Source organism: Lepidochelys kempii, chromosome 2 (genome assembly GCF_965140265.1).
Source record: "Lepidochelys kempii isolate rLepKem1 chromosome 2, rLepKem1.hap2, whole genome shotgun sequence".
NCBI classification, from domain to species: domain Eukaryota; kingdom Metazoa; phylum Chordata; order Testudines; family Cheloniidae; genus Lepidochelys; species Lepidochelys kempii.
This window is the reverse complement of record NC_133257.1, coordinates 6,494,147-6,520,053: the sequence shown is the minus strand read 5'-3', so window position 1 is coordinate 6,520,053 and position 25,907 is coordinate 6,494,147. Positions and strand designations below refer to the sequence as shown.

Below are 25,907 nucleotides of genomic sequence, written 5' to 3'. Positions count from 1 at the left end.
CGTCAGCGCTGCTAGTGTAACAGGCGGTAAAGAGAAGGCCTAGAAGAGAAGAAATATTAAAGATCCAATGACTGGAAGCTGAAGATAGATTACTTCAGACGGGAAATAAAGTGAAATTTTTTTACAGAGAGGTTATTATGATTGAAACAACTGAGCAAGATTCCTGGTGGATTCTCCATCCCTAGCAATTTCTAAATCAGGTTTGGATTTTTTTTTTCCCTAAAATAGCTGCTGTAGTTCAAACAGCAGTTGTTTCCGGGAAGTTTCATGCCCTGCGTTACACGGGAGGTCAGGTTAGATGATCACAGCAGTCCCTTGTGACCTTGGAATTGATGGATCTACAAACCACTGAGGCTGATCCTGATCTGAGGTACACTTCCTTTACACCATTAACTGGGGTGGTGGTGGTTACCCCTGCGTTAGGGAGATGAGAATCCAGACTAGGGCCTTGTGCTTTGAGTGGTATGTGAAGGTAAATGTTCCCTGGGGAAAGGGAGTGGTTGAGCAATGTGACTCCCTGCTAATGTGCCAGCTGGCACATTTCTGTGTATCGTACTGACTGAGAGGACGAAGATGGGTTTGATCATATGGGCACCTCAGAGGGCTACTAGAAGAAGATGTCACCTGTGATGCTCAGCGGATCAGATCTGTTCTGTGGCTGACAGTTGCAGGGCAAGTATCAGCCAATGTGGGAGGTGATGTCTCACAGGACTGGGGATGGGATACAGAGTTGTTCTAAGTGTCACTGGTTCAAATCCAGTTCAGGGCAGAAATCACCAAAAGCCATTACCAGCCACAGCTCTCCACTGAACTCATGGTCTCTGCCTGATTCCTAGTAGAGAAGAATCATCATAGTCACTGGCACTAATTAGCACCCTTTGTTGAAGGGCCACCGATGGGGCCATGGAGGTCTTGCCGGTGAAAGTCCTGCTGGGTTAGGTTGAGTGTCATTTCCAGTGTGGCTTGTGCCACCTTTGTACAAGTGAATAAAGGGAACAGGGTTGGTGCTTTGTATGAACTCAGAATTGTCCTCTCCTAAGGCACAAGGAAGCTTCCCCACCTTGCTCATCTACTCACTGAGCAGGCCTAAGGTCTGGAAGTAGGTGATGTCAACAGAAATAGTTCAATGTCCTAAAACTACTGCCACGTTGGCCTTTGGCTGGCATCCTCCTAGAGAAGCCAAGGCTTGAGTGAGTCATGGATGCTGAGCTCCCTGCAGACTGGTCCCTCGGCGAGGTCAGGGGTAACTCCCAGTGGGGTGAGTTGGGGGAAGCTTGCACTGCCCATTCTGTGGGAGAGGCCTCCCCTCCCAAGGGCTGTCAATCTGGTGTCTTTCACCAACACGACATTTAAAGAGAAAAACAAACAGCATACTATTTTGGAATTATTTGGTGGAGTGCTGTCGGCTGGCGTCCACCCAGGACGCCGCTCAGATCAGGATAAACACAATCTGGATTTCCTTTCCCTTTCCCAGTCTGCCATGGCCTCATTTTGTAGTTGGATGGCGGTTGCATGACTGCTTCCAGCAGGGCCCAATCCTGCCAGGTGCTGGGTGCTCCTGCCACAAAGTTGATGGGAGTTGAGGGTGCAACATCAGGTCTGTGGGGGCTAATATAAGCACAGGATCGGTAGGATTTGCGTTTCTTGATCATCAGTTGGACAGTGCAGAGAGGAGAAGTGGCTGGGCTGTAATGAATAGAAATGGGATCCTTTAATGAGGCTTCTGGTCTCAGATAGACCCTGTAACCCACTCCTCCTCTCTCAGAACAGATGCTTCCTACCATCACCACACAGGGTTTCCCTAAGTCCCTGCCTGGACACAGGAGTCATGGAAGGGACTGGAGACTGTACTGATGGATTGTCCTCATCGTTATCAGCTTTCCTCTGAGGGAATAGCTGAGGCCCTCCTTCCCCTTGGGAATATACACTATGTTGGAAGGGAAGGGCTGGCAGGGAGCTACTCTCCTGTCTCAGGCAAGGAGCCAAGATTCAAAAGATAGCTGAGCCCCTCACTCCTCCTCCAGGCCACCTGAGCGCCATCCACACTTTAGTGTTGTGCAAGGGTGGAGCACATAATAATAGCTCTTTGTCCTAAGTAGGGCCCTATGAAAAATCGCGGTTTCATGGACTGCTCAGAAATTGCGAGATTAGCCCAGTCCTGTGATTTTTCCAACAGCAGAAGTGGGCCTTCCCTCGTGCTGCTCTCATGCATGGTGCGGCAAATGGCAGTGTGATATCAGAGCAGCCGTTCTCGGGGGCAGGTACTCGGCAGCCGGTTATATGCGAGCCAGAGTTGCCACTTCTGTCACTTCTTGAAACACAAGCAGTCGCGGCCTCAGCGGGAAGGCAGAAGCAGGCATCCGCGGGTGTCGGTCTCACGCTCAGTGCGGCTCATGGGTGAAGTCCAACCTTTTCAGATTTGACTGCCTGAAGTTGGGCCATTCAAAAGCGGCCATTGAAAAGGCTGCCTTAAATGACTTAGCCAAGCAGGTCAGTGGAAGAGCAGCCGGGGATAGGCCTCGGGATTTCTCACCAACAATCACTTACTGTAACCTCCAGGCTGTTTAGCTGGGTAGTGAGAAAACAGGCCTATATAGGTCCAATCCTGCTCCTTTTCAAGTTGGGGGCTGTTAGGAGCAAGTTCAGGCCTTAAGAATGTAGAATTATCTTCAAAAGGAAGTAGTGGAAGCCTCATCCCTTTGGTAATTTGTGAGTGAAGTCAATAAAGCTCTGGAGAATATACCGAACGACAACGTCTCGCCTTTGCTAGGGAGAGAGACTAGGTGAGTGAATCAGTCTTTTCTTTCCTTTAATTTCTGTGGTTCTCTACTGGACTGAAAGAAGCTTTCTTGACACTGTTTATTAATAATCCACGGTGTGATCACTCGTCAGCACTGTCAGAGCAGTTTACTAAACACAAATTGCCATGTGGTATCTGGGGAGCGAGCTCTATACAGAGTGAAGAATTAGCAACTGTTAATAAATAGTAGCACATTAAGATGTCTCTCTGGGTGATTTTTACTTGCTATAATTATGTGGAATTGCCTGTTAGACTGGCCAAATTGTATAAAAGGGGCCCTAAATTCCAAGAATACGTTTCCAATAAGCTCTCTATCAGTTTTTAAATAAGATGCTTGTTACCACATGAAGGAAACAAAAGGCTGTGCTGGTTCTTTGAATCTGTCTTGCTGAAGGGATACGAGCAGAGCTGAGGAAGGCCCTGGCCTGATGCGGGGAGGCAAGAAAGAGAGAGAGGCGGGGAAGACATGAAAAACTTAACTTACCGCTTCTCATGCGGCGATCCCAAAGCGCATCACAAAGAACGGGAAGTGCTATTATGGCCAGAAGCTTTGGAGTGGAGTGTAGGTTTGGGCCCCGCCCGGAACAAAGTGATGCTAATTAAGCCCAGGAATTGATACAGAAGGCATTGTAACATAGAGAGACCACACTGAATGGCAGTCCCTCTCCGGGGTCCTGCCTGCTCCAAAGGGGCAGCTCATTGCTCTCCACTGAATGAGCATTACACACTTTATTTATGCCTCTTGGAAGCCCCTGGTCCTTTCCCCTCTTGCAGTTATTTGGCTGGAGCAACATAAGGGGGGGGGAAGTGGGGGAGAAAGAGCTAAAGAGAAGAAACTGTCTATGCTGGCATTGTATAAGAGGGGCAGTTTGGGGTACCTGTGCCTGAACCCTTCCCTGTGGGGGGGTGCTGCTTAGAAAACTGCAGAGTTCCCGCCCCTGGCAGCCTATGGCTCCCCGGCAATGCTGGCCCTTAAGAGTCTAACCTGACACGCCCCCTTCGCTTTGATTGTAGCCTCTGCCTGCCCTCACTGAAGTCAGTGGCAAAACTCCTGCTGAATTCAGTGACATGGGACCCACCCCTTACCCAGGTCCTGCTCCCCCCCCACCCCGCGTGATCAAGCATGCGTGTCAGCATGTGCCTGGGCTTTCTCTCTGCAGCAGAGCAGGCTGAAGTGTATGTTTGGCAGCAGCAGGTCCACGATATCAGTACATGCCAGGAGTTACTCTTCCAAGAGGTGAAAGCCGAGCCTTCCCATGGGAAGCACCATCTGTGCCTGGAGTGTCACCACTGTCCCTAGCTACTGGCCCAACGAATTGTGACAGGACGACTAGGCATCAGTGCAAATTACATTGAACACTGCGGGATGCTCAGAAAAGTGACTGGGTAAGAACAGCGCCTGCTTATCCAACCGCTCTGCTCCCTGGGTGCGTGTGAGGCCCATCTGCTCTCTCTGCTGGCAAGCCTCAGTGTTCATCTCCCATTAGCTCTGCAGAGCCCTTGGAGCTGCAGCAGAATTGATGGCTAAGGTGCTGTCACAGGGCGCCTGTGCCCTGCTCTGGAAGTGGAAAGGGGCCTTAAAGTGAGTATAAATCGCTCCAGCAGCATAACTTGGGCCATAAATTCATTGGGACTAGCTGTTCTGTGTTTGTACAGCACCTAGCGCGGTATGGTCTTGGTCCATGGCTGGGACTGCTGGGAACTACTGCAATGCACAAAATAATAATAATTAATAAAAGCAGGCTCAAAATGAGAGGAAATTATATTTGCACGCCTTTTAAAGTCATCTTTACACTGTCAGAATGGCACGAAGAGGCCTTAGCCTAAAAGAATTAGACTCAGGATCTTTATACTGGTAGACCTGAGTGAATGCTGCCAAAATCTATTTGAGGATAGTCAGCCAGATGGAAACAGCACATTCAGTTCATTGGCATTCAACTCATTTTGATCATTTTCTGCAAACATTTCTGCGCATTTTGTCTGGTTGGTTGGTTGGTTGTTTCGTTCATGCAAATGTTCACTCTTCTGAGTACTGGTGCAAATATACGTTTGTGCAAAGGTGTGCACTGGAAACATTTTTGTGGCCAAATTAGAAACTCTTTGGTGTCCCTCCTCCTCTTTGTAAAGTTTCAGTTGTTCAACCAGGGAACAGAAACAATACTATGTGACTTAGGCGACCACTTGCAAGCCATGAATGCTGACCAGTTGAAGGCATAGTAGCAAATGGTTGATGAACAATCCCTGGGGTGAAATATATTCGCTTGAGGTTTGATCAGAAGCCCATTCAGGTTAATGGAAAGATTCTTATTGATTTCAAATGAGCATTGGGTCAGACCCATAAAATATCCATGAGACCAATTTGAATTCCAAACATATTTTTTTAAAACTCAAAAGTGTGTTTGCAAATAATCTGGGAACAAAAGAAGCAGTCAAATGCCTGAGTTACATTGTTAGGGTGATTATGTCAAATAAACCGTTTGCTCAGCCCTGATCACCACTGAGGATGTGAGAGGCAGAAAGAACAACATGTGCAGCATTGAGAAATATCATCCTTTGACTTACTTCTAAATGGAGCTATCTTGATGCAGGGGCACGAGCAGGGAAATGGAGCAAGGATAATGCTGCTGCCTTAACAGAGTCACATTTCACAGTGTCACTGGCAAAAAAGAGGAGGAAGGAAGGAAATGTGGAGAGAGAAAGTGAACGGAGAGGAGGGCTGAAGAGAGGAAAATAAGAGAGGAGGACTAGGGTAAGAAAGAAAAAAAACCCAGGATCTGGAAAGAGGGCTGTGAAATAGAGGGTAAAGGGGGCCAAAATGGGGAGGAAAGAAAGAAAACGGAGAGAAGTGGCTAGGGAGAGGAAGAAGGAAAAGAGAAAACGGGATGGTAATCAGGAAAGGCAGAAAGCAAAGAAGGAAAAAAGATGTCTAAGAAAAAAGGAAGAGCATCCATCTTCCCTGCCAGGCAGAAAGATTAGGTAGCAGGGAGAGCAAACAGCCCCAGGCAGGAGCATTCATTATTCCACCCTAGTTGATGTTGCGGATTGCAAATCCTTCCATTCCTTGTCCTTGCTCTGTGACAGAATTGCGGGAATTGGAGTTGAGACTGAGCTATTGTACCCTTTCGCTATGGCAAGAGTGTCTCCTCTCCTATGGTCCTATGGCATTGTCCCTTCTGGATTTCAGTGCGCCAAAGAGGGCTTCCACATGGCACCCAGCAGGGTGGGTGGGGATGGGACAGGACAGAATGTCTGCAGTTTTAGACAATCTCCTCCAGACCCTGGTGGCTCTCAACGTGATGGAGACCCAGTATCCCTGGACTGCACATTTGGAAGCGGCTCCTTTCCTTCCCAGTTGTAGTGCTTGCCTGATAAGTGTCCAGATGAGCATCTCCCCAGGTGCGGGCCGGCCTGTCTCTTTGATTTATCATGATAGAGTGCCTTCTTCTTTTCTTTTTTTTTTTTTTTTTAATAATCCAACTCTTTTTTTCCCCTCCTCCGAGGAAATTTGCCTGGCGAGGCTGAGATCCTACAGCAGTTGATCGCTGTCTGTCGGGGGCTTTAATTAGTCAGAGGGAATAAAACAAAGGCTGTCTCTCTTGCTAAAGAGAAAAAGGGAAAGGAAAAAAAAACCCAACCTCGTAAACAGGGAAACAAAACAGAATCCTGAGCTGACTGGGACTGACCCTGTGAGACTTTCCGTTCCTAGGGATGTCACTTGGGCCCAGATCCTTGAAAGTATTGATAGATTTCTCTGGGAGTTAGGTGCATAATTTTTTTCAGGATCTGGGCCTTACTACTACCATTGAAGTCAGTGGGACTTCCAGGATCAGGCCCTTCATTCTGAACCACCTTCCCAAATTGTGCAAACATTCTTCAACCCTAAGAGCATCGGGTTAAATCTCTTCAGGGTTAGGGAATGAGTTGTATGCTATTTTCTCAGTTAGGGTCTTTCAGCTCAGTCCTCGCAGATGAGGTCCTGACCAAGGCTACCCTACCTAGCCAAGAAATTTCTTATTTGTTCTATTCCTCTTTTATGATTTTATTCCACAATGGAAGGTAAATTTGCCTTTAAAGGATTTTTTTATATTTCTCCATAATATTTATTCCTTAATATTTGACATATTCCATTACTCATTTAAATTGTATATATTTTGACCCTTTGGGGAATATTAATTGCTAAAATTTCAGATTTATCTTAATTTGTTTTGAAGTGGAATAGCTTTCCCTGATTTGGCTTATTATTATTACACATCAGAATTAAAATATGTGATAGATTCATAGATCCCAAGGCCAGAAGGGACCATTGTGACCATCTGGTCTGACCTGCTGCATAACACAGGCCATAGAACTCCCCCAGAACAATTCCTAGAGCAGGTCTTTTAGAAAAACAGCCAATCTTGATTTTAAAATTGTCGGTGATGGAGAATCTACCACCACCCTTGGTAAGTTGTTGCAATGGTTAATTATTCTTACAGTTAAAATGTTACACCTTATTTCCAGTCTGAAATTGTCTAGCTTCAACTTCCAGCCATTGGACCATGCTAGACCTCTCTCTGCTAGAGTGAAGAGCTCATTATCAAATATCTGCTCCCCATGTAGGTATTTATGGATGGTAATTCAGTCACCTCTTAACCTTCTCTTTGTTAAGATAAATAGATTGAGCTCTCTGAGTCTATCACTATAAGGTGGGTTTTCTAATCCTTTAATCATTCTCATGGCTCTTCTCTGAACCCTCTCCAATTTATCAACATCTTTCTTGAGTTGTGGGCACCAGAACTGGACATAGTATTCCAGCAATGGTTGTACCAGTGCCAAATACAGAGAACATAAGAACGGCCATACTGGGTCAGATCAATGGTACATCTAGCCCAGTATCCTGTCTTCCGACAGTGGCCAATGCCAGGTGCTTCAGAGAGAATGAACAAAACAGGTAATCATCAAGTGATCCATCCTCTGTCATCCATTCCCAGCTTCTACAAACAGAGGCTAAGGATGCTTCTGAGTATGGTTTTGCATCCCTGCCCATCCTGGCTAATAGTTATTTACGGACCTATCCTCCATGAACTTACCTAGTGCTTTTTTGAACCCTGTTATAGTCTTGGCCTTCACGACATCCTCTGGCAAAGAGTTCCACAGGTTGACTGTGCATTGTGTGAAGAAATAATTCCTTTTGTTTGTTTTAAACCAGCTGCCTATTAAAATAACCTCTTCACTCCTACTCAAAAGTCCCCTGCTTATGCATACCGGGATCACATTAGCCCTTTTGGTCATAGTGTCACACTGGAAGTTCATGTTTTATCTACCATGACCCCCAAGTCTTTTTCAGAGACACTCCTTCCTAGAATAGAGTCTCCCATTTATAGCGTACCTTCTTTGTCCCAAGATGTATATATTTACAGTTAGCTGTATTAAAATGCATATTATTTGCTTGCATCAGTTTACAAGCAATCTAAATCACTCTGAATCAGTGACCTGTCCTCTTCATTTTTACCACTCCCTCAATGTTTGCATTATCTGAAAACTTTATGAGTGATGATTTATGTTTGTTTTTCCAGGTCACTGATCAAATGGGTTAACAAAAGACCATGCGAACACTGGGTAAACCTCAAACAAGACGAGCCTAAGTATAGCTATTTATAGTAATGCGTGGGTTAGAAAGAAATTTAGGTCACAAAAAATAAAACAAAAGATCACCCATTCATCCAGACCACCTTCACAACTTTAACCAATTTTTTTACGTCCCTGTCACCAAGGCCCTCTCCTTTAGCGACTTTCATTAATAATCAGGACTGTATCCCTAGGAAATATCAAAGTGACCATTCCTTGTGGGCAAGAACTGAGATTACTCAACTTGGACAGCTGTTCTTGGGTCCTGATTTGAAATCATACCAAGAACTATGTAATAATGTAAATAATGTAAAGATCCCGTATTTTCAATATTTAAGTATCAAACATTGTATTGTGAAATCCGGATACAAGATGCCTCTGTCTAGACCTTTAACCACGTTTGAGGGGTTGACCCAGGAGCAAGCTGGAATAAAAAGGTTTAATTTCAAAAATACATACAATTTTGATTGAAAAAGATGTTGATAAGAAAACAACCCAGATGAAAAGATAGAAGAGAGATTTGGATGAAGAAATTCATCTGGATGAGTGGATCTTTATGTGGGAGATCTACATCTTCAATTTGTATAACTAAGAAATAATTTTTTAATTAATTACTATCTAGATGGCATTTGACCCCAGTTAAAATCCATCATATTTTTGCTAGTAGGAGGCACTTCATTGGAGTGGTTGCAGGGAAAGGGGAACATACTTGCATGTGTGGTGTGTCCAGGAAGTAGACAGTTTGGGGAGTAAATTATTAAAAGATTTAATCTTACTACAAAATGCCAACATCCTAAAAAGCCTTTGCCTGCTTATATAATGCTTCAGTAAAATATTTCTGGTTTAAACAGAATGACAAATTACTTTCTTTTTTATTATCAGAGGGGTAGCTGTGTTAGTCTGTATCCACAAAAACAACGAGGAGTCCAGTGGCACCTTAAAGACAAACAGATTTATTTGAGCATAAGTTTTCGTGGGTAAAAAACCCACTTCACTTTCTTTTTTATTGTTATCAGCAAGACTTTGTATTGCACGTTATTGGAAAAGGGTGACTTCTCCTATGGAATTGTGATATAGGAAAATAAGGACTGTCCTAGTGATGGAAAAACTTTGACACCAAGAACGTACATAAGAGAAACACCAGAAAGAGGAGAGTTATTTAGAAATTTGCTTATCCTTTTTAGCATACTCAGAGAAGGAGGGCTCCCGCTGTCATCAAGCCAGAATTTTTAGCCAGGTTCTTTGATTATTAACCTGATTCTGAATAAGTAATAAGCAATGTACGACTTTGTAAGTTAACCTTCTATTTTAACTTTGCTTTAATAAAATGTGTTTTGTTTTTTTCAATGGGGGGAAGGGTCCTGTTGGCACGGTGTGGAAACAAACCAACCCCTGGCACTTTTTGTAGTAGTAGATGTTCCCCACAGTGTCCTTGGCCAAAATTTCTCCTCATCCTATTCCCTTCCACCCTAGTGGTGGCTGCTTTTCTGTGGTGCTGTGCTTGGGTACAATAGCTGTAAAGTGTTTTGGGAGCCTTTGGATGAAAGAAATGAAATCATTCATCTAGTGCTACAACAGACCCCTCGGTTTATGGAACTCATTCCACAGAGGGAGACGTGGTATGAGAATGTGGACTGGTGGCCAAAGGCTTTAGGAGGTGAAATTAGAAGAATTTTGTCATGTGGATGGGGGATTTGTCAATTTCAGGGGTAAAGTTTTGTCTTTTGTACACGGAGATTTGGTAGTGTTGGAGTGGAGTTTTGACAGAGTTTTGTTTTGGCAAAGGAGGACTTTAGGGATACAGCTGGGAGGTGTAATTTCCAGCTCTGGTAGACAAATGTGTGCTGGTTTTGACTGAAAAATATCAGTGTGATGGTAGGTGTGGCGGCTCAGGTCACCTGAGTATGTACCTAGTTAGATCAAAGCTAGTGCAGGTGCACGTGTACATCCACCCGAGCTAGAAATCATGCATTCAACTTCCGTGTAGACGTACCCCTAGGAAGGGGTTTCTTTGGTTTGAGGCCCCTATCCTCACCTGAACTGTACAACTTTGTCGTACTGCAAGCCCAAGTTTTATGGACATGGGAGAGACATGTCAAAACTGGGACTGGCTGATGGAAATCAGGACGCAGATTCAGCTCTTAGACCTAATTCCTTCTAAGCCATGCAAGGATGCAGGCCAACCTGCCAAGCTGTCACTTCCCTACAAGAGCCAGTAAGTCAAGTATGAGTTCACCTTGAGGGAATGTCCCGGTTTACAAAGGCCTGAACATGTATGAATTACCTTCAGTCTGGTTCTCTCACTCAGGAATCCAGGATCATAATCAAACACTCTCCCTCACTTAATGTAAAATACAAACATTGCATTAGTTCACTGCCAGCTCTGAGGCATATTTTGGCGGGGGGGGGGGGGCGAGGGGGAGGATTGTTTTTAGTACAGCTTCCTAGGCTTCTCTTTTCTCCTGGCCACATGAAGATTCACTTCAATGAGACTGGTTAAATATCATGTTGCGCTTTCTGCGAATCCCTGGCCACCAATTACTCTGTTTGCGTAGCAGCCAGGGGGTGCCACTGTGACAGAGAATGTTGCAGGGGGTAGTAAGAGAGCAGGCCAGGAGGACATTTATCTAAGGTAATAATATGGTGCCTGTTACAATGGTACATGAGCTCCTCACACTCTTTAATGTGCTTATCCTCACAGCGTTTCAGGGCAGGGCTATTGTCCCTGTTTGACAGATGAGGAAGTGAGGTACAGAGAGACCAAGTTACTTGCCCAAGGACACGCAGAAAGTCTGTGGCAGACCAGTAAATTGGACACTGCTTTCACGAGGCACAAGGCAATGGCCTAACCACTGGACCACCCTTCTTCTCTGGAGGGAAGGCTTCATATTGTTATCAAAAGAAGTGCCCTTCCCAGATTTGTTTTTGTAGAGCATGGTACACAAAGCTTCGGTGCTGAAGGGTGTAAACACCCAGGGAGGGAGCGGAATTCTCCAGGATGGCCCCAGGGAGTGCAATGGTCTGAGCTAAATCCCCGCTGAAGTTAATGGGAAGATTCATTCTCATTTCGGTGGGCTTTGGATTGGGCCCTACCGGCAGCAGAAGTAATGGGATGAAACTGAGCAAAAGCCAGGTTGAATTCAGGCCAGTAAATATTTCCGGATGGTGAGATCTGTTAGACTGCAGCCTGGTCTCCCAGGGAGGAGCAGTGGAAGCCCCATCACTCAAGTCATTTCTAACTAGAAATGGCCAAGCTCTGAGCGGATACCATATTGCCACAGTTGTGGGTGATGGTGGTACTAGAATTAGGAGATTCCTGGACGACACTGAAAAGAGCTGGAGCTTGGTTTCACTTTCCAGGCCATCTCCCACTTACGTTTTCAGACGAGGCCCTTCATGCTGTCTCCCATGCTGCCCCTCACGCCTGGGAGGAGCTCCCTGTGGACATCTGCAAAGCCACCTCATTGTCCTCCTCACAACTCCCCTTTGCTGTGAGGCACAGTGAGGCTGCTGGTGTACAGAGAGCACTGCCTATCATGCTGACCTATATGATCTCATTGGTTGTACTGCCCCATCTCTGTCCTTCTGTGGTCTCTTGCCTTAAACTTGCCTTATACTCAGGGTACATTTACACTTACAGCTGTGGGTACAGTGCAGACACTGCATGACCAGCTAGCACAGGTATAAATAGCAGTGTAGACGCTGGGCATGGCTTAGCCAGTGCTTCCCAATCTGGGGTTTGTGAAGTCTTGGGGGTTCGTGAAATGTATCGGGGGTTCTCAGAAAAATATTCTGTAATGGTGGACTGAGCCGTCCCTAGGGACTCCAACCCCCAAGCCCCGTGACCATGATTTTCTGGCAGAAGAAATTTAAGCTTTGTTGTAGTTGTGCATTGTTTGCCTGGACTGCTGAAGACCCGAATGCTTGTGGGAGGAACTCTTTATTTGAGTTGACTTCTTAAATATCTTCATGAGGTTTCACGTCTGGTACTCCTTGATGAAACATGTAGGAGGCTTAATTGAAGTGATCTGAGCTACAGAAGTGAAATCTTGGAAGAGTGTTGCCATTTTCATAATGTAATAAAATTCATAATGTAATGATAAATAGTGTGTAATAAGCATGTTATTTCCAAGATCACTGCTTCTATAATTTATGCTCCGGTAAGGGAGAAAATCCCTGGAAATATTCATTTTTAGGAGGGGGATCGCAAGTTTTGATATTTTTGTGAAATGGGTTCCCAGGCTGTTAAAGTTTGGGAACCACTGGCTTGGGTGAATAAAGTAGCGTAGAATTCCTTCCTTGCCTAAGCCCCCAGGGTTTATACCATACGTGGCTTTCTAGATACCCAAGCAGTGCCACTTCTACACTGCTAGTTTTAGCAGTTGCATCCCACTGTCTGGCCACTACCAGAGCCTTTCCCCACTGTCGTGGAAGGCTCCAGCAGTGGGGAAGGGTCCTGGGCCAGAGCCTTTCTCTGTGCATGTAGATACACGCCACAGTGAAAAGTGAGGATGCAGGCTGCCTTTCACTGCGGCGCGTAGCTACATGTAAGGCGCCTGTATTCTGCACGCTGCTATAAGTGTAGACGTAGCCTTAGATTGTAAGCTCTTTGGGTCAGAGATATTTTTTTTTGCTGCTGTTCTTGTTCTGTGTTTTTGTACAGTGCCTAGCACAATGAGGTCCTGGTCCCTGGTTGAGGGTCCTTGGCGCTTTGGTAGTAACAAATGAGTAATAATAATAAGGAGCTGGAAGCAGGGCATTCTTCATGAGGCCCTTAGACGCTGGAATTCATTTCCCCACATGTTGGTCAGCCAGAGATTGATTTGTTAACCTTAGCGCATGTGGCAAAGCCCATCTTTTCTGACAGGCATTTCAGGAAGAAGGGAGTTCCAGCTGGTGACTGATGTAGATGTCATGTTGGTTGGAACCATAGGACGGGTTGTTTTTTAGGTTTTTTAGGTTTCTTTTCACTGCAATGTGATTACTGGTAATTGGATACTTGTTTAGTTGGGACACTGAGATATTGCATTGCTGATTTTGATACTTACGAGGGTATCATTATGTGTTTTTGATGAGTAAGAGGTGACTGGAGCTAGGGGCTAGGTGCTGGAGAGATCTAAATTATGAAAGAAACAGCTGTTAAAACAAACTGCAGTGTATAATGATGGGTGAATTTCTCAAAGGGCCTGAGCTGAAGCCTGTCGAAGTTAATGGAAAGGCTCCCATTGACTGCAGTGGCCTTTGAATCAGACCCCAGATCCAGAATTTCATTTAGGTTGAGCGTCCAAAGGTTTGGACGCTTCTTGAAAAGTTTATCCCAAACTCTTTGGGCTGGAAATCCTGCAAGATTTCCCCTGGGGTCTCTAGTACATCCTGGTGGGGTTCAGTTTATAAACACTTAAGAAGAGTCTTGCTCTTCATTAACGCCTCTAATGAGAGCCAAAACGTGCTGAGGGCCCACAGCAACCAAACGAAACAACTGAAAAAACATCACCCAGCTTTTTCAAACTGCAGGGAAGGTTCAGAGCAGGTGCAGTTCACTTCTGGGCAAAGGTTCAGCTCAGTTCTCATTTGATCCAATCTGATTTGCTTGTCTCTAGTTATCAGAGTGTATTGTAGAGTTAACCGCATGCGGACTACTTGTCTGTGAGGGCTGCCTGTTCCTGTCCCAGATCCACGCAGAGCCAGTGCTGGGGGACGTTTCACCTCGTTTCAGCATTTGTAGCAATAAACCTGGATACCGGAAAACCTAATAACGTCATCGTCCCTGGCCTCACACCCTCACAAGCTGCCTCAATCAGTTCAATCACAAGGGATCATTCTCCTCTGTCATCAGCATTGTGGATTTCTGCTAGCTGTTCTGTATTCATTCCAAGCCGGGAGCATTGACATGGATAGCATGGAGCATGGTGGATAAGAAACATGCAACAGAGAAATACACAGTGTAGTCTGGAGAAGGGGAAATTTTGCCATCCATGATCTGGAGAACCAGATTAGGAGGAGCCACTATGGAGCACTTGACACTTCAAGAGCACATGGCTGACAGGAGCTGTGGGTTCACACATCAAGAGAGAGATATTCCTCTCTCCCATCCCCAGTCATGACTTCTCCAGCTATGCTAAAGGCTGGTCAGGTCTAATGCATAGGATGAACTACCTGTACAGGTTCTCCCTCCCACACCCTCCACCACCAAACCTTTTAAAAACTGCCTTGCCATGTGTTTACCCCCAAAGTCTCCACTCATGGGCAGTGTCTGGGAACCAGTGAGACCACTTGCTATTTGACCCAATAAAGGTCTCAAGCAAAAACTTGGACAACCTTAATGTTTAATAGACCCCCGCATCTCCTTCTGCATGAATAACAAGCCAAATTCATCCCTGGTCTACCTCCATTGCATTCAGTGCCATTACACCTGCAATGAGTTTGGCCTCACAGAGTTTAAGACAATCCTTCAATGCCACAGCCCAGTTTTGACCAGTCAAGTGGTGGGTCCACCAAACGGACTTGGCCACACAGGAGATCAGTCCATACCATTCTTATCCCTGTCCTGTATGAATTACTAGACTCCCCCCTTTCTTTCCATGAGTGAAACTAATTTTGTCCCCCTTCCTTTCTTCCCCCACCCGCCACCCACTGCATGGCAGAAGAGTTATAGCTGAGCTGAAAAATTAGAAGTGCAAATTCTTTACTTCAAGAATGAGACCATGGGACCCCCCAGGCTGAACATCCAGGAATCAAAACAATACGGGATTCAAAGCATAAGCGTGAAAGGAAGTTTGGGGCAAACGGAGGAACTCAGGAGGAGGGAGTCACCATAATATGATCATCTTCCCCTGCCGTGGTCTCAGATGTCATTTGAGGATTTGTGTGTTGGCTGTGAATGGGTAGCTAGTTAACTCCTTTCTTTTCCCAGGAGAGGGGACAGGACGGAGGTGAGGGAGTAGGGGCAGGTGGGATCCTGTAATTTGGGTGAATTCCCTCCAAGTGTACCGGCTTGCTGTGCATAGGAAGAGACGCCGGGTGCAGTCGAGGAAGGATGGTGAAACAATGGCCATTCCAGCTGGATGTTATCACCGAGTTTATTTATTTATTTTCCTCTTCGCTTGTTTTGTCTCCTTGCCTGCCAGATGGTGCTTTCTAATTGGTGGAAGATTTTCACCCTCTTCTCATCCTCCGAGCTGCAATGATAGCAGCTCCCAGAAGAGCTGATTTGTAAACATGCGAGCGTGCGGACCGCCTGCTGCCATTGCCTCATTAACCCTCTCGGGAGCCTCGTGTTAAAGATGAAGGGCCCAGTTCTCCTTTCTCAGGCAGCACTTTCACACTGTTCGTCTCCATTAACTTCACTGGAATCCCTCCTGGTTTACACCAGTCTATGTGAGAATAGAATCAGGCCTGATGAGAGGCTGAGTCAACCAAAAATGTGTCTGTTTCTCACATCCTATTTGTTTGTTTCAGTTTGATGTGGTCGCCAGGTCAATTGACACGTGCTCAGGCAATTGTGGGGGAAAGATCTTGTTATGAAACCGAGCTGGTAGCGTTTGCTGAGCATTCTTTTTGTCTCTTGTTTTCTCTCTTTCAGAACATGGAAAAGGTGCTGGTCCCTTCTGTCACGTTAATCGTAGGCTGTGGAGTATCTTCGCTGACGCTTTTGCTCTTGATTATCATTTACGTCTCTGTCTGGAGGTACAGATTTCTTTCTCCACTTTTCTCACTGGGCACAGCAGCTGTCACCTGGGCTGGGTGGATTCTGGAGGTTCTGCCCTCCTGTTGTGGATGTTTGGGTATCCGAGGTAGAGCCATTTTCTGACGAGCAGGTGCTGAACGATGTGGTGTTGGTGGCTCAGTAGATGGCATTCTCTTCTCTGGCACATAACCCAGTATGGTGCTGGCTGGAGAGGCAATGGAGCTAGTTCTCTGAACACTTGAGTCACAGGCGTTAACATTTTCAAAAATGACTTGCTGTTTGGGGTACCTCGGTTCCTGGGTGTCCACGTTGGGACACTTTAAGAGGCCTGATTTTCAGAGGGTGGTTGCTCAGCACTTTCTGAAAATCAGAACCCTTTAAGGTGTCTCAAGTTGGAGATGGGCAAAACCGAAGCACCCAAAATCACTATTCACTTTTGAAAATGTAGGTCCGAATGATCCCACAGCAATTTTCATAAACTTAAGTGTATTAAAACCGAGCATCCTGGCCTAATCCCAATTTAGATAGCTACATTCTGTCTGCCTAAATTCCCCCTGCAGTTTCAAATATGGGATTCTTCTTCACTTCCTGTTGAATAGGGTTACTGTTCACTATTAAACAGCTGCTGTGTATCACCCCAGAAGTAGCTGCATTTTTGTGGTGGCTTTGACTCCTTAACATACAAAGTTTGATGCATCCAAGGCCTGCACTGGCATAGAGTCTCCAGAGGAAAGACCCCACTCAAAGCCCAGGTACATGTAACTCTGTAGTTTATAAGGCCAGAAGGGGCTTAGTCTGACCTCCTGCATAGCACAGGCCATTGAACCTCACCCAGGGATTCCTGCATTGAGCCCAACAACTTGTGCTTGAGCTAGAGTGTATATTTTAGAAAGTCCAACCTTGCTATAAAGACTCCACATTACAGAGAATGTGCCACATTGCTTGGTAAACTGTCCCAATTGTCAGCTACTCTCACTGTTAATAATGTACACCTTATTTCCAGCCTGAATTTTTTAGCTTCCGATTCCACCCGCTGGGTCTTGGTTTGCCTATGCCTGGGGAGTGAGTCGAGGTGAGTTTGAGGTGAATGTTGGGGCTAGTTTGTAGCAAGATTGGGCCTCAGTTTTATATTTAACCTGAGGCTGAATTTCCAAGCAAGCCAACTACAGGCAGGAGTTTCCAAGTGAGCCTGCGACTCAAGTTTGTCTAGGTTAAGAAGCTCTCTATGATCAGAATTTTTCTCCCTATACTTACAGTCTGCGATCAGATCGCCTCTTAAAGTCTCTTTGATAAGCTAAATTAATTGTGAGGTTCTTTAATCTCTCACTGTAAGGCAGGTTTCCAGATGTCAAATCATTTTCGTGTCTCACCTCTGAACCCTCCTCATTGTTTCAACATCCTTTTTAAAGTGCGGACACCAGAACTGGACACACTTGCAGTAGCAATCTCCCCTGTGTTGTATGCAGAGGTAATATCTCCTGCTCAACATTCCTCTGTGTATCACACATCCCAGGATCAAGTCAGCCCTTTTAGCCATGTTATCTCCTACAGACAATGGGGAGTTCTCAGAAGTGGGTCCAGCTGTATTATTCCTAAGTCATTACCATCCGAGTCCAGGAACTCCACAAACCTGGCCTTTTGCCAATGCGTGGGAAAGTAGCTTCTTGTTACAACAACGTTCTACCCACATGGTGTTCTGTGGAGAGCACTTACTGGAATTCAGCTGCTTTGTGGAGATTTAGCTGAGAATTTCCCATGCAGACTTTTGGACAAAGGCAGCTGGAGCATGTGTGTGTGTAGGCTCAGCTTGAAAACCAACCTGTTCTCATGAATAGATTCACTGAGGCTGATAATTTGGAAACATTCCCAGAGTTGTGCCCAACTAGAGTTTGCTTCTGTATGAGAAGGCAGAGAGAGGGAATGGGGATGAGAGCAAGAGGGAAGGGGGAGTTCAGGAATTCTGGAGAATGGGCAAGATACCCGAGAGAACATGAAAGAATCCTCGGGTTCTCAGTCAAATCCTCAGAAGCAGTTTCCCCATACTGATACATGCCAGGCTATCAGTGAGAGTGGGTTGGAGCTTTTTGGCTCGAGTGACCAGTTCAGATACAGTCAAACTGGCAGAATGTGGTTCCAAACTGAACATTGTTACTGTCTGATGGGCTGTTTAGTGATCTCTTGGTGGACTCAGTCCAGTTCCTGGTGGACAGATGGTGGCAACCCTCACTCACCCCCTCCACTAAGGGTACATCACTCTCTTTGTTTGCAGCCTTGACAGAGCAGCCAGTGACATAATGGGCCATGAAAACTGAACTACCTCCCCATCCCCAGCAGTGGTTGCTCCTGGTCAGGCTTGGAGATGCAGCCTGCTTGTGATCCGTGTGCTCTACATGTTCTGTGGGTAAAGAGAGGACTTCTCTGCCCAGAACAATCCATCCTGAGCGTTATATGAGTGCAGAATTCTCTCAAAAAATGCCCCACAAATGGGCAAAGCCAAGGGGGATAGATTGTAGGGAACATTCCTCCCTGGCTGGGGATGGGCCAGGTCATCTGATCCTCTTGCAAAGCTCTGATTGTTGTGACTTCTTTTCCTCTGCTTCTTGACACCCAGGAGCATTCATGAATGTTCTCGTATATTTTCCATCCCTGATCTCAATGTTGTGCAGCAACCCACTGAGCTGCAGTGACCTTTCCATACCACCATGATCAATGCTCTGTATTGATTAGCTCTCCCACTGCTTCTCTCATCAGCCAGTCAACAAGCAGAAAAGCCCATGCCTCTGTGGTTTGCCACTGATGGCTGTGTGAAAGCTACGTCCATGTCTTTCTGCAAGATATCAGCATGAGTGAGTCTCACCTTCTGCTCCTCACAGCTGAGTGTAATTTTTGTGGCTGTCCATGAACTGCCAAGGTGCTTCTGCCTCCTGTTTCATGCTGGCCCTGCTTTAAATCCAGTTGTCTTCCCTTCCCTAGCGGTGCTCAGATACTGCGGGGGGGGGGGGGGTCATAGGAGAAGATAGCCAGATAGAAAGTGTGGTTACGAAGAAAGAACGAAAGAAGCATAGTTGTGTGGCTCTCCCTGCAGCTTGGAGAAGCTGGAGCTATGGTTCCGAACTGCCTCAATTTTGCGGGGTGTGTCCCATCGGAAGCGCCCTGGAGTATCAGGAGGTGTGATCTCCTGTGCTTTAGTGGGTGAACGCAGTCGCGTTTAACTTCAAGGAGAGGAATGTGCAGTGCTCTCATGCAGTGGTGAGTGAGCTGTACCGTGGCACCTTTGGGATGTGGTGTGTACGTAGTGTAGGTGGAAGAGGGCAGGCCCCGAATGTCCCCTCATCTCAGTATTTTCAGAGTGTACAGAGACTCAAGTGGAGTGCGGGCCAGAAGGGACGACTGCTGCCTTACGGGTTATTCTAGGATGAGGGCAATGATGAAGGCACGGGGGCTTTGTTTCCGTAAGGATGAAGCTGTGGTAATCTGGATACTGGAGTGAGATAGAGATGGTCACAGCTAGAGCAGACCAAATGACCAGTACTTCATTATAAACGAGCTGCTCATTCCATGACAAACCGTCAGCCAAGACTTGACTAAGGTTGACTGCCTTGGGGAATGCAGGACAAATCTGCATTGACCATAGGCAACTGGGCCTCATTGTCCATTGCCCTGTACCTTGTGCCGTCACTTTCAATTGGTGCAGAATAGGTGTAATGGGAACAGGAGCATTTACAGGAGCATTTACAATTTGCATTGGTGTAGATGATTGCAGGTATTGCAGGGCCTTGGGGAATCAGGGCCATTCTCTGGGGTTATGTCAGGCCGTGAAGTTGACAAGATGATTATGAGTATGATAATAATGGTAATGGAAGATTTCTGTTCAAGCAGACTGAATCCAAAAAGCCCTGGACTGTGGAGACTCAAGAATCAGGATCACAATTTTGTGTCTTGAGCCCAAGGAAAAAAAGAAAGTTGACATAGATTACAGTCATGTAATTTTTGACCCAAGGAATTTAAAGCACTTTGCCAATATTAAGCGACTCACCCAGTATCGCACCAATGGGAATGGAGTCCAGGACATGTGTCTTCCTGCTCTGATCATTGTACTAGCTAGCTGGAAAACCAAGAAGAGAGTATGCTTATTCCTAAACATATGCCACAGAAAGAAGGGAGGTTCCCCCTTCCGCCCACTCCGGATCCTCTTTCACTTGGCTGTGAATGTCCAGATAACTTCCCATCCAGAGCATGTATTTGCCCCCACTCAATGGTTTGCATTACATTTGCTCTGTGTGCTCTTTACCATGACTCAAAGCTCTGAGTTTTCCTCTGTGTGCTGACTATCTCACCCCACCCTGGGAATTTCAGAGATAACCCACCAGATGGCCATAACTTCCTGCATTGCCCTCTGAGAACACGTCGCCCTGTCCCAGGGAGACAGGAGAGGAAAAGGGTGCTGGGCACCAGGGATTTGGGGAAGTGGAAAAGGAAGGCTTTTCCAGACTACATGGCTTGCTGCTGCAGCATCTGCATCACCCAATCTGACATTGCACCATTGTTGGATTGCGTCTGCATGTGCCTTTTTAATCTTAGCATCTGTTTCTGTTGCCACCGAGCAGCTTCCACTGGACTCATGGCCAGTGGAGAGCTTGACCCGTTTACCCCCTATGTCTTATGGCTAATTTATGTCAGACATAGGGAGACTTGGGCATTCTTCCAGGACTGGTGCTTGGCACACACTGGTAGGAAATGGCGGAGCCAAGACAATTGGCAGCGTCCTCAGTGGTCCTTGATGTCTACTGTTTCCAGGTGGAGTAGAGGTTCCCAATTCTCCCCTCTTATCCCACAGTCTATTCCCCTTCCTTCTCCCATGCCTATATCCCTACTGCCATTCAAATTACCTGGTCTCCCCCAGCAATACGGTTCCCTCTTAGCCTTTGCAAGGGCTGAGATAATATTGAAAGCTGAACTGTGAAGGTTTTGTGACTGTTCAACCAATGTTTAACCTGGCAGATCCCAGCCAAGCCCTGGGGTGTCTCATGCCTTCTGGACTGGCCAGTGTCCTGGGTTAAAGGTAGCTCCTAGGGGGCAGTGTGCTGGGAGTGGTAGGGTCTGTGATTGCTAAGTGGAGGGACCAGATTAGAGCCTCTAGGCAAAGTCAGGCCAGACTCTCTTGCCTCCCCTTGCCAGGATCCACACACACACACACACCCCAACCCATGTAGGCTCCTTGTTCCACCACCCTCTGTGGCAAGGTACTGCCTCCTGCTTCCTGTGTGCAAGCAGCAGAGGGTTGGTGGTTCAGAGCTGGAAGCTGTAGTGGTGATTTCTCGGCATGGAACATATCTGTTCTGAAAGAAGGGGATGCTTGCTGACTAGAGACTTCCAGAATATTTGCATTGAGACACAGGCTGGATTCACCTGTCAGTGAACCCAGCACCAGTGTGCGTGAACATTGGGCCTAGATTGGAATGGGGAGTCAGAGAAAGCCTGGGGACTGAGCTGAGGTGAATTTGAGGTGGATATTGGGAAAAGATTGGGTTCAGTTTTCAAGGGAAACTGAAGCTGAATTTCCAAGTAAGATAACTGCAGGCTGGAGTTTCCAAGAGAGGCTTTCCGGGGATGTGGGGGGGGGGGGGGGGAGGATGAGTCTTGGGGAGAACTGGTTGAGAGCCTAGTTTCAGTGAGAGCTTAAGACCTGAGTCTCAGGGAAGTTTGGGCTGATTGCTGCTTTCAGCATAAACCCAGTTACTCTCAGTGTCACAGAGCCACAGCTGGAGTTTGTGCTGAGCATTTATATTTGCCTGAACACAAAACGGAAAGGGAAGTAAAGTGGAGTTGAAGGCTGCAGGCCGTGTACCAACAGCACATGGTCCCACTCAACACAGCCCGGGCACCTGGCGCACTGAGCAGCGAATGCTGCTTTGGCTGGGCCAGCAAGGAATCCAGAGCTCAGTACACAGCCCAACATATTTACTGTTGCCCGAAATTAGTCACTGATATTAAATTACTAGGCAACATGCTGGAATACACACTTCAGAGAGAAATCCTGCCGTAACCTCCAGGGGATGCTAGGAGAGCTCACTCTCTAATTTCCCTGGGCCTAAGGTCCTGTTTCGACTCAGGCAAACGCCCACCGATGTCAGTGGGAGTACTTGGATGAGTAAAGTGACTCATGCGTGGGACGGGGCCCTATGTCAATTGCTGAGTAATGCAGTCACTTTCTTTTCTTTTCTTTTCTTTTCTTTTCTTTTCTTTTCTTTTCTTTTCTTTTCTTTTCTTTAATTAGAAGTGTACTGAGAAATCTCCCCAAATTAATGAGCAAGTTTAATTAGATTCCACACACGCAATTCAGGAGCAAGTCATAGCTGTGCTGTGCATTGATAATCAGAAAGGAGTAATGATTTGAGGCCGGGAGGTGCTAAAGTCAAGAGCTGCTACTGTGGATTCCCAGAGTCCAGCACCAAAATCCTTACTTAGACACCTACATGACTGGCCTGTTTTTTGAAGGCCTTTGTGCACCCCAACTCCTGTGGAAAGGATATCAGCAGCACCTTTAGAAACCAATCAATGATTATTTTCTGTTTCAGGGATGCCTTGTCAGGTTAAGCAAAGGGGGGAAGTTAATTTTCAAGCAGTTTGTTGAGAAAATGCATTTATTTGTAATCTCCTTTTATAGCCTGCATGCCTGTGGCTCTGTGACTGATTTTTTGGAAATCTTAGCACGTCTGCGTTGTTGTTTAAAGCTGCTTTTCAAGGCCCCCTTTCACATCGTTTGAACTGAAGAGAACTTTTAGCGCTTAGCAAGTTTCAGAAAAGGTTTAGACATTTATATGAATAAGAATAGCATCTGTACCGACAGTAGCTATGATAAAAATTACAGGGGTTTTCAATCTTTGTCCTTCAGGGCACCAGCTGATCACTGCCTGGGGTCAGGAAGAAACTTCATCCTCATATAGGGTAGTATTGTACAGTCGGAGTCCTGTGCTTTCCCCTAAAGCATCCAGCTTTTGCCACTGGCAGAGACTGAGTATGCCACTGATTTGTCAGCGCATCCACTTCTAACATTTATATTCCTGTCTCATCTAGGAAGATAGCGTTGTCTAGTGGCTAGAGCATAGACCCGAGGTCTGTTCCTGGCTCTACCACTGACCTGCTGTGTGACCTTTTGGGAAAGTCACAGTACCTCTTTGCCCTCCCCCCTCCTTTGTCTGTGGAGATTATAAAATCTTTAGGGCAGGGACTATCTCTTACTAAGTATCTATACAGTGCCTAGCACAATGGGGCCCTGATCTGGTTGCACCCTTTAGGAGCTACTGTAATACAAATTAAAATACAGTAGTCCCCTCCCTCTTTTCTCTTTGCAGATACATCCGCTCAGAACGCTCTGTCATTCTCATCAACTTCTGCCTGTCCATCATTTCCTCCAATGCTCTCATTCTGATTGGACAAACCCAGACCCGGAATAAGGTAGGATACAAATTTCTTGTTCTCTGATTTAGCACTGAGCTGATCTGTTCAGGCAGCTTTCCCCTTCATCCCTCTTTGCCTCCCTCTGTTAATTAGCTATGTATCAGAAACACCACTAAACGGCAGATTTCAATTTTCTTTCTTGCTCGCTCCTTGATGATTTGGGAGCGTCCTCAGGGCTTTCCTGAAAAACCAATATGATATTTTTGAATATCTGCCTAGAGTTAGCGGGCACATGGCACAGCAAAGGAGCATGGTTGTTTGTAAGACTTTAGCCATTTTATCTTCCAAAAACTCAAAAAGACAGATGGGCAGGGTGTGGGGGAGGAACCCCAGCGACTCTGCACTGTAAATGCTTTGCCCTTCTTGGCTGGCTTTCGTCCTTGGAGCTCAAAGTATGTTGCAAGCATGAATAAAAAGAGCCTCACAGCACCCTCTCTAGCGTAGGAAAGTGTCATGAGACCCATTGTACACATTGCAGAGCTAAGGCATGGGGGCCCAGCACCTCCTCGGTATTTAGATTTCAAATCAATGGGAGTCAGACACCTAAGTACCTTGGACATATGAGCCTGAGAGCTTAAATGATTTACCCAAGGTCACAGAGTGATTCGGTGACAAAGTTGGAATACCCAGTTGCCCTGATGTAGCCACTAACGTACACTCCTTCTCTGTATTATCAAGCAGGCTACCATAATGACTCTGTTTGCCAGCCAAAGCATTTTAATTCTCCTACTGGCACCTTTTATAATACCAGCCAACTCTTATCATCCATCACTCTGAAGGCACTTCACAGAGGAGGCCACTGTGCTGTATTATCCCTATTTTACAGATCAGGAAACTAGGCCCTAAAAATGGGAAGGGACTTCTCCAAAGTCACCTAGCAGGCTAGTGCCAGAACCAGGACTAGAACCCAGGTCTCATAAGATCAGTGCTAGCTATGCTGTCTCTTCTTGAAGCTTTATTACAGGGAAGCCCTAGGACTGAATGAGCAGACTGACTAGCCTTTTGGTCCCTAGAGAAGGCCTTTCAGTTCAGTGCCAGAGCATGTCTGGGGGCCAGTGTGGAAGACATTTCCCTGCTGCTGCTGCTCAGGTCATACTTTCTGTGGATAAATAGAGGGACTCAATCCCCAGGCCTGCAAGTCCCTCGTACGATGTGCACTGCGAAAGTAAAGCCATAAGCTTGCCCTCTTTGTGCATTGTGCATGGTCTGTTAAGTGGTAGAGTGGGCTGGGAGGGATGGCGAGAATGGCTTTGCAGGGGCTTTCACTGGGAACTTCAGCTGAAGCCAAGAGATGTGTGTGCCAGGGCGATGAAGAACAGCATCTCTCCAAGATCCTTCCCATTTAATAATCCTGGAGGACCACGGCTGTGGCTCCTCTTTGGCGCTGGTCGCTAAAAAAGCAACTTCATCCTGGGGAAAAAAAAAAGTCAACAATTTTGGTGGAGCCGCTCCTGTGCCTTTATTTATTTCTGTCCCGCTTCGGTGCAAAGTTATGGTCTAGTTTGTCCTTGGTGTTTTTGCTCCCCATTTTATGGATGTCCCTCATCAGAGCCTTTAGTGGGCAATTCAGTGCTTCTGACTGTGATTGCAAGAGGCAGATTAGTTCTTTGAACATAAATATGCATGAAACCCCATAAATAGAAAGGTTATTCTTGGATTTCCGCTCAGCCATCTAGTAAACAGTCTCCAGGAGGGAACAGAGAAAGAAACTACGCAGAGAAAATGTTTGGGCTCCATGGGGTCTAAATTAGAAATTTATAAAAGCTGAATTATTGATGATGGAGCGTCTGAAAATTTGGCAAGGGTTTGCAGCTCCATTTCCCCCCAAGGGTTTCTTTGTCATTGATTCGCTTCAGTATTGTGAATTTGTCCTTCATTTCCACCTGTGGCACTCCAAAGGCCAGAATCTGATTCTATTTGCAAAACTCTTCAACGATGAAAGTGCTGGATAGGGGCTAAATAATTGTAAGGCAATACAAAAGGAATGAGCCCTGCATTATCCTGTCAAACATTCGTTTCTGTGAGTTGAGTAATATATTGTAGGCACGATTATGTGGTATTAATTAGGACTCAATTAATAAAGAATGAAAGAAAGGTAATGTAATTAATGCAAATTGACATGGGTTTATGGAAAATAAATTCTGTCAAACTAACTTGATGTCTTTTTTTGACGAGATTACAAATTTGGTAGATACATTTAATAGTATTGACATAATATAGTTAGATTTCTGTAAAGCATCTGACTTGGTACTTCATGATATTTTGATTAAAAAACTAGAATGATACAAAGTTAATATGGCACACATGAAATGGATTAAAAACCGACTGTCTGATAGGTCCCAGAATGTAATT

At 45.9% G+C, this 25,907-nt stretch overlaps 1 protein-coding gene across 4 annotated transcripts in view; it reads left to right on the top strand.

Annotated features, from left to right (window-relative positions):
- The window catches only part of ADGRB1 (adhesion G protein-coupled receptor B1), a 372,262-nt gene that overhangs the window by 278,126 nt on the left and 68,229 nt on the right, over positions 1 to 25,907 (top strand). For all 4 annotated transcript variants that reach the window (XM_073329984.1, XM_073329983.1, XM_073329982.1 and 1 more), the window contains 2 exons: positions 15,990 to 16,093; positions 23,450 to 23,552. In XM_073329984.1, coding sequence (XP_073186085.1) covers positions 15,990 to 16,093; positions 23,450 to 23,552 — 207 coding nt within the window. The remainder of the gene's footprint in view (positions 1 to 15,989; positions 16,094 to 23,449; positions 23,553 to 25,907) is intronic.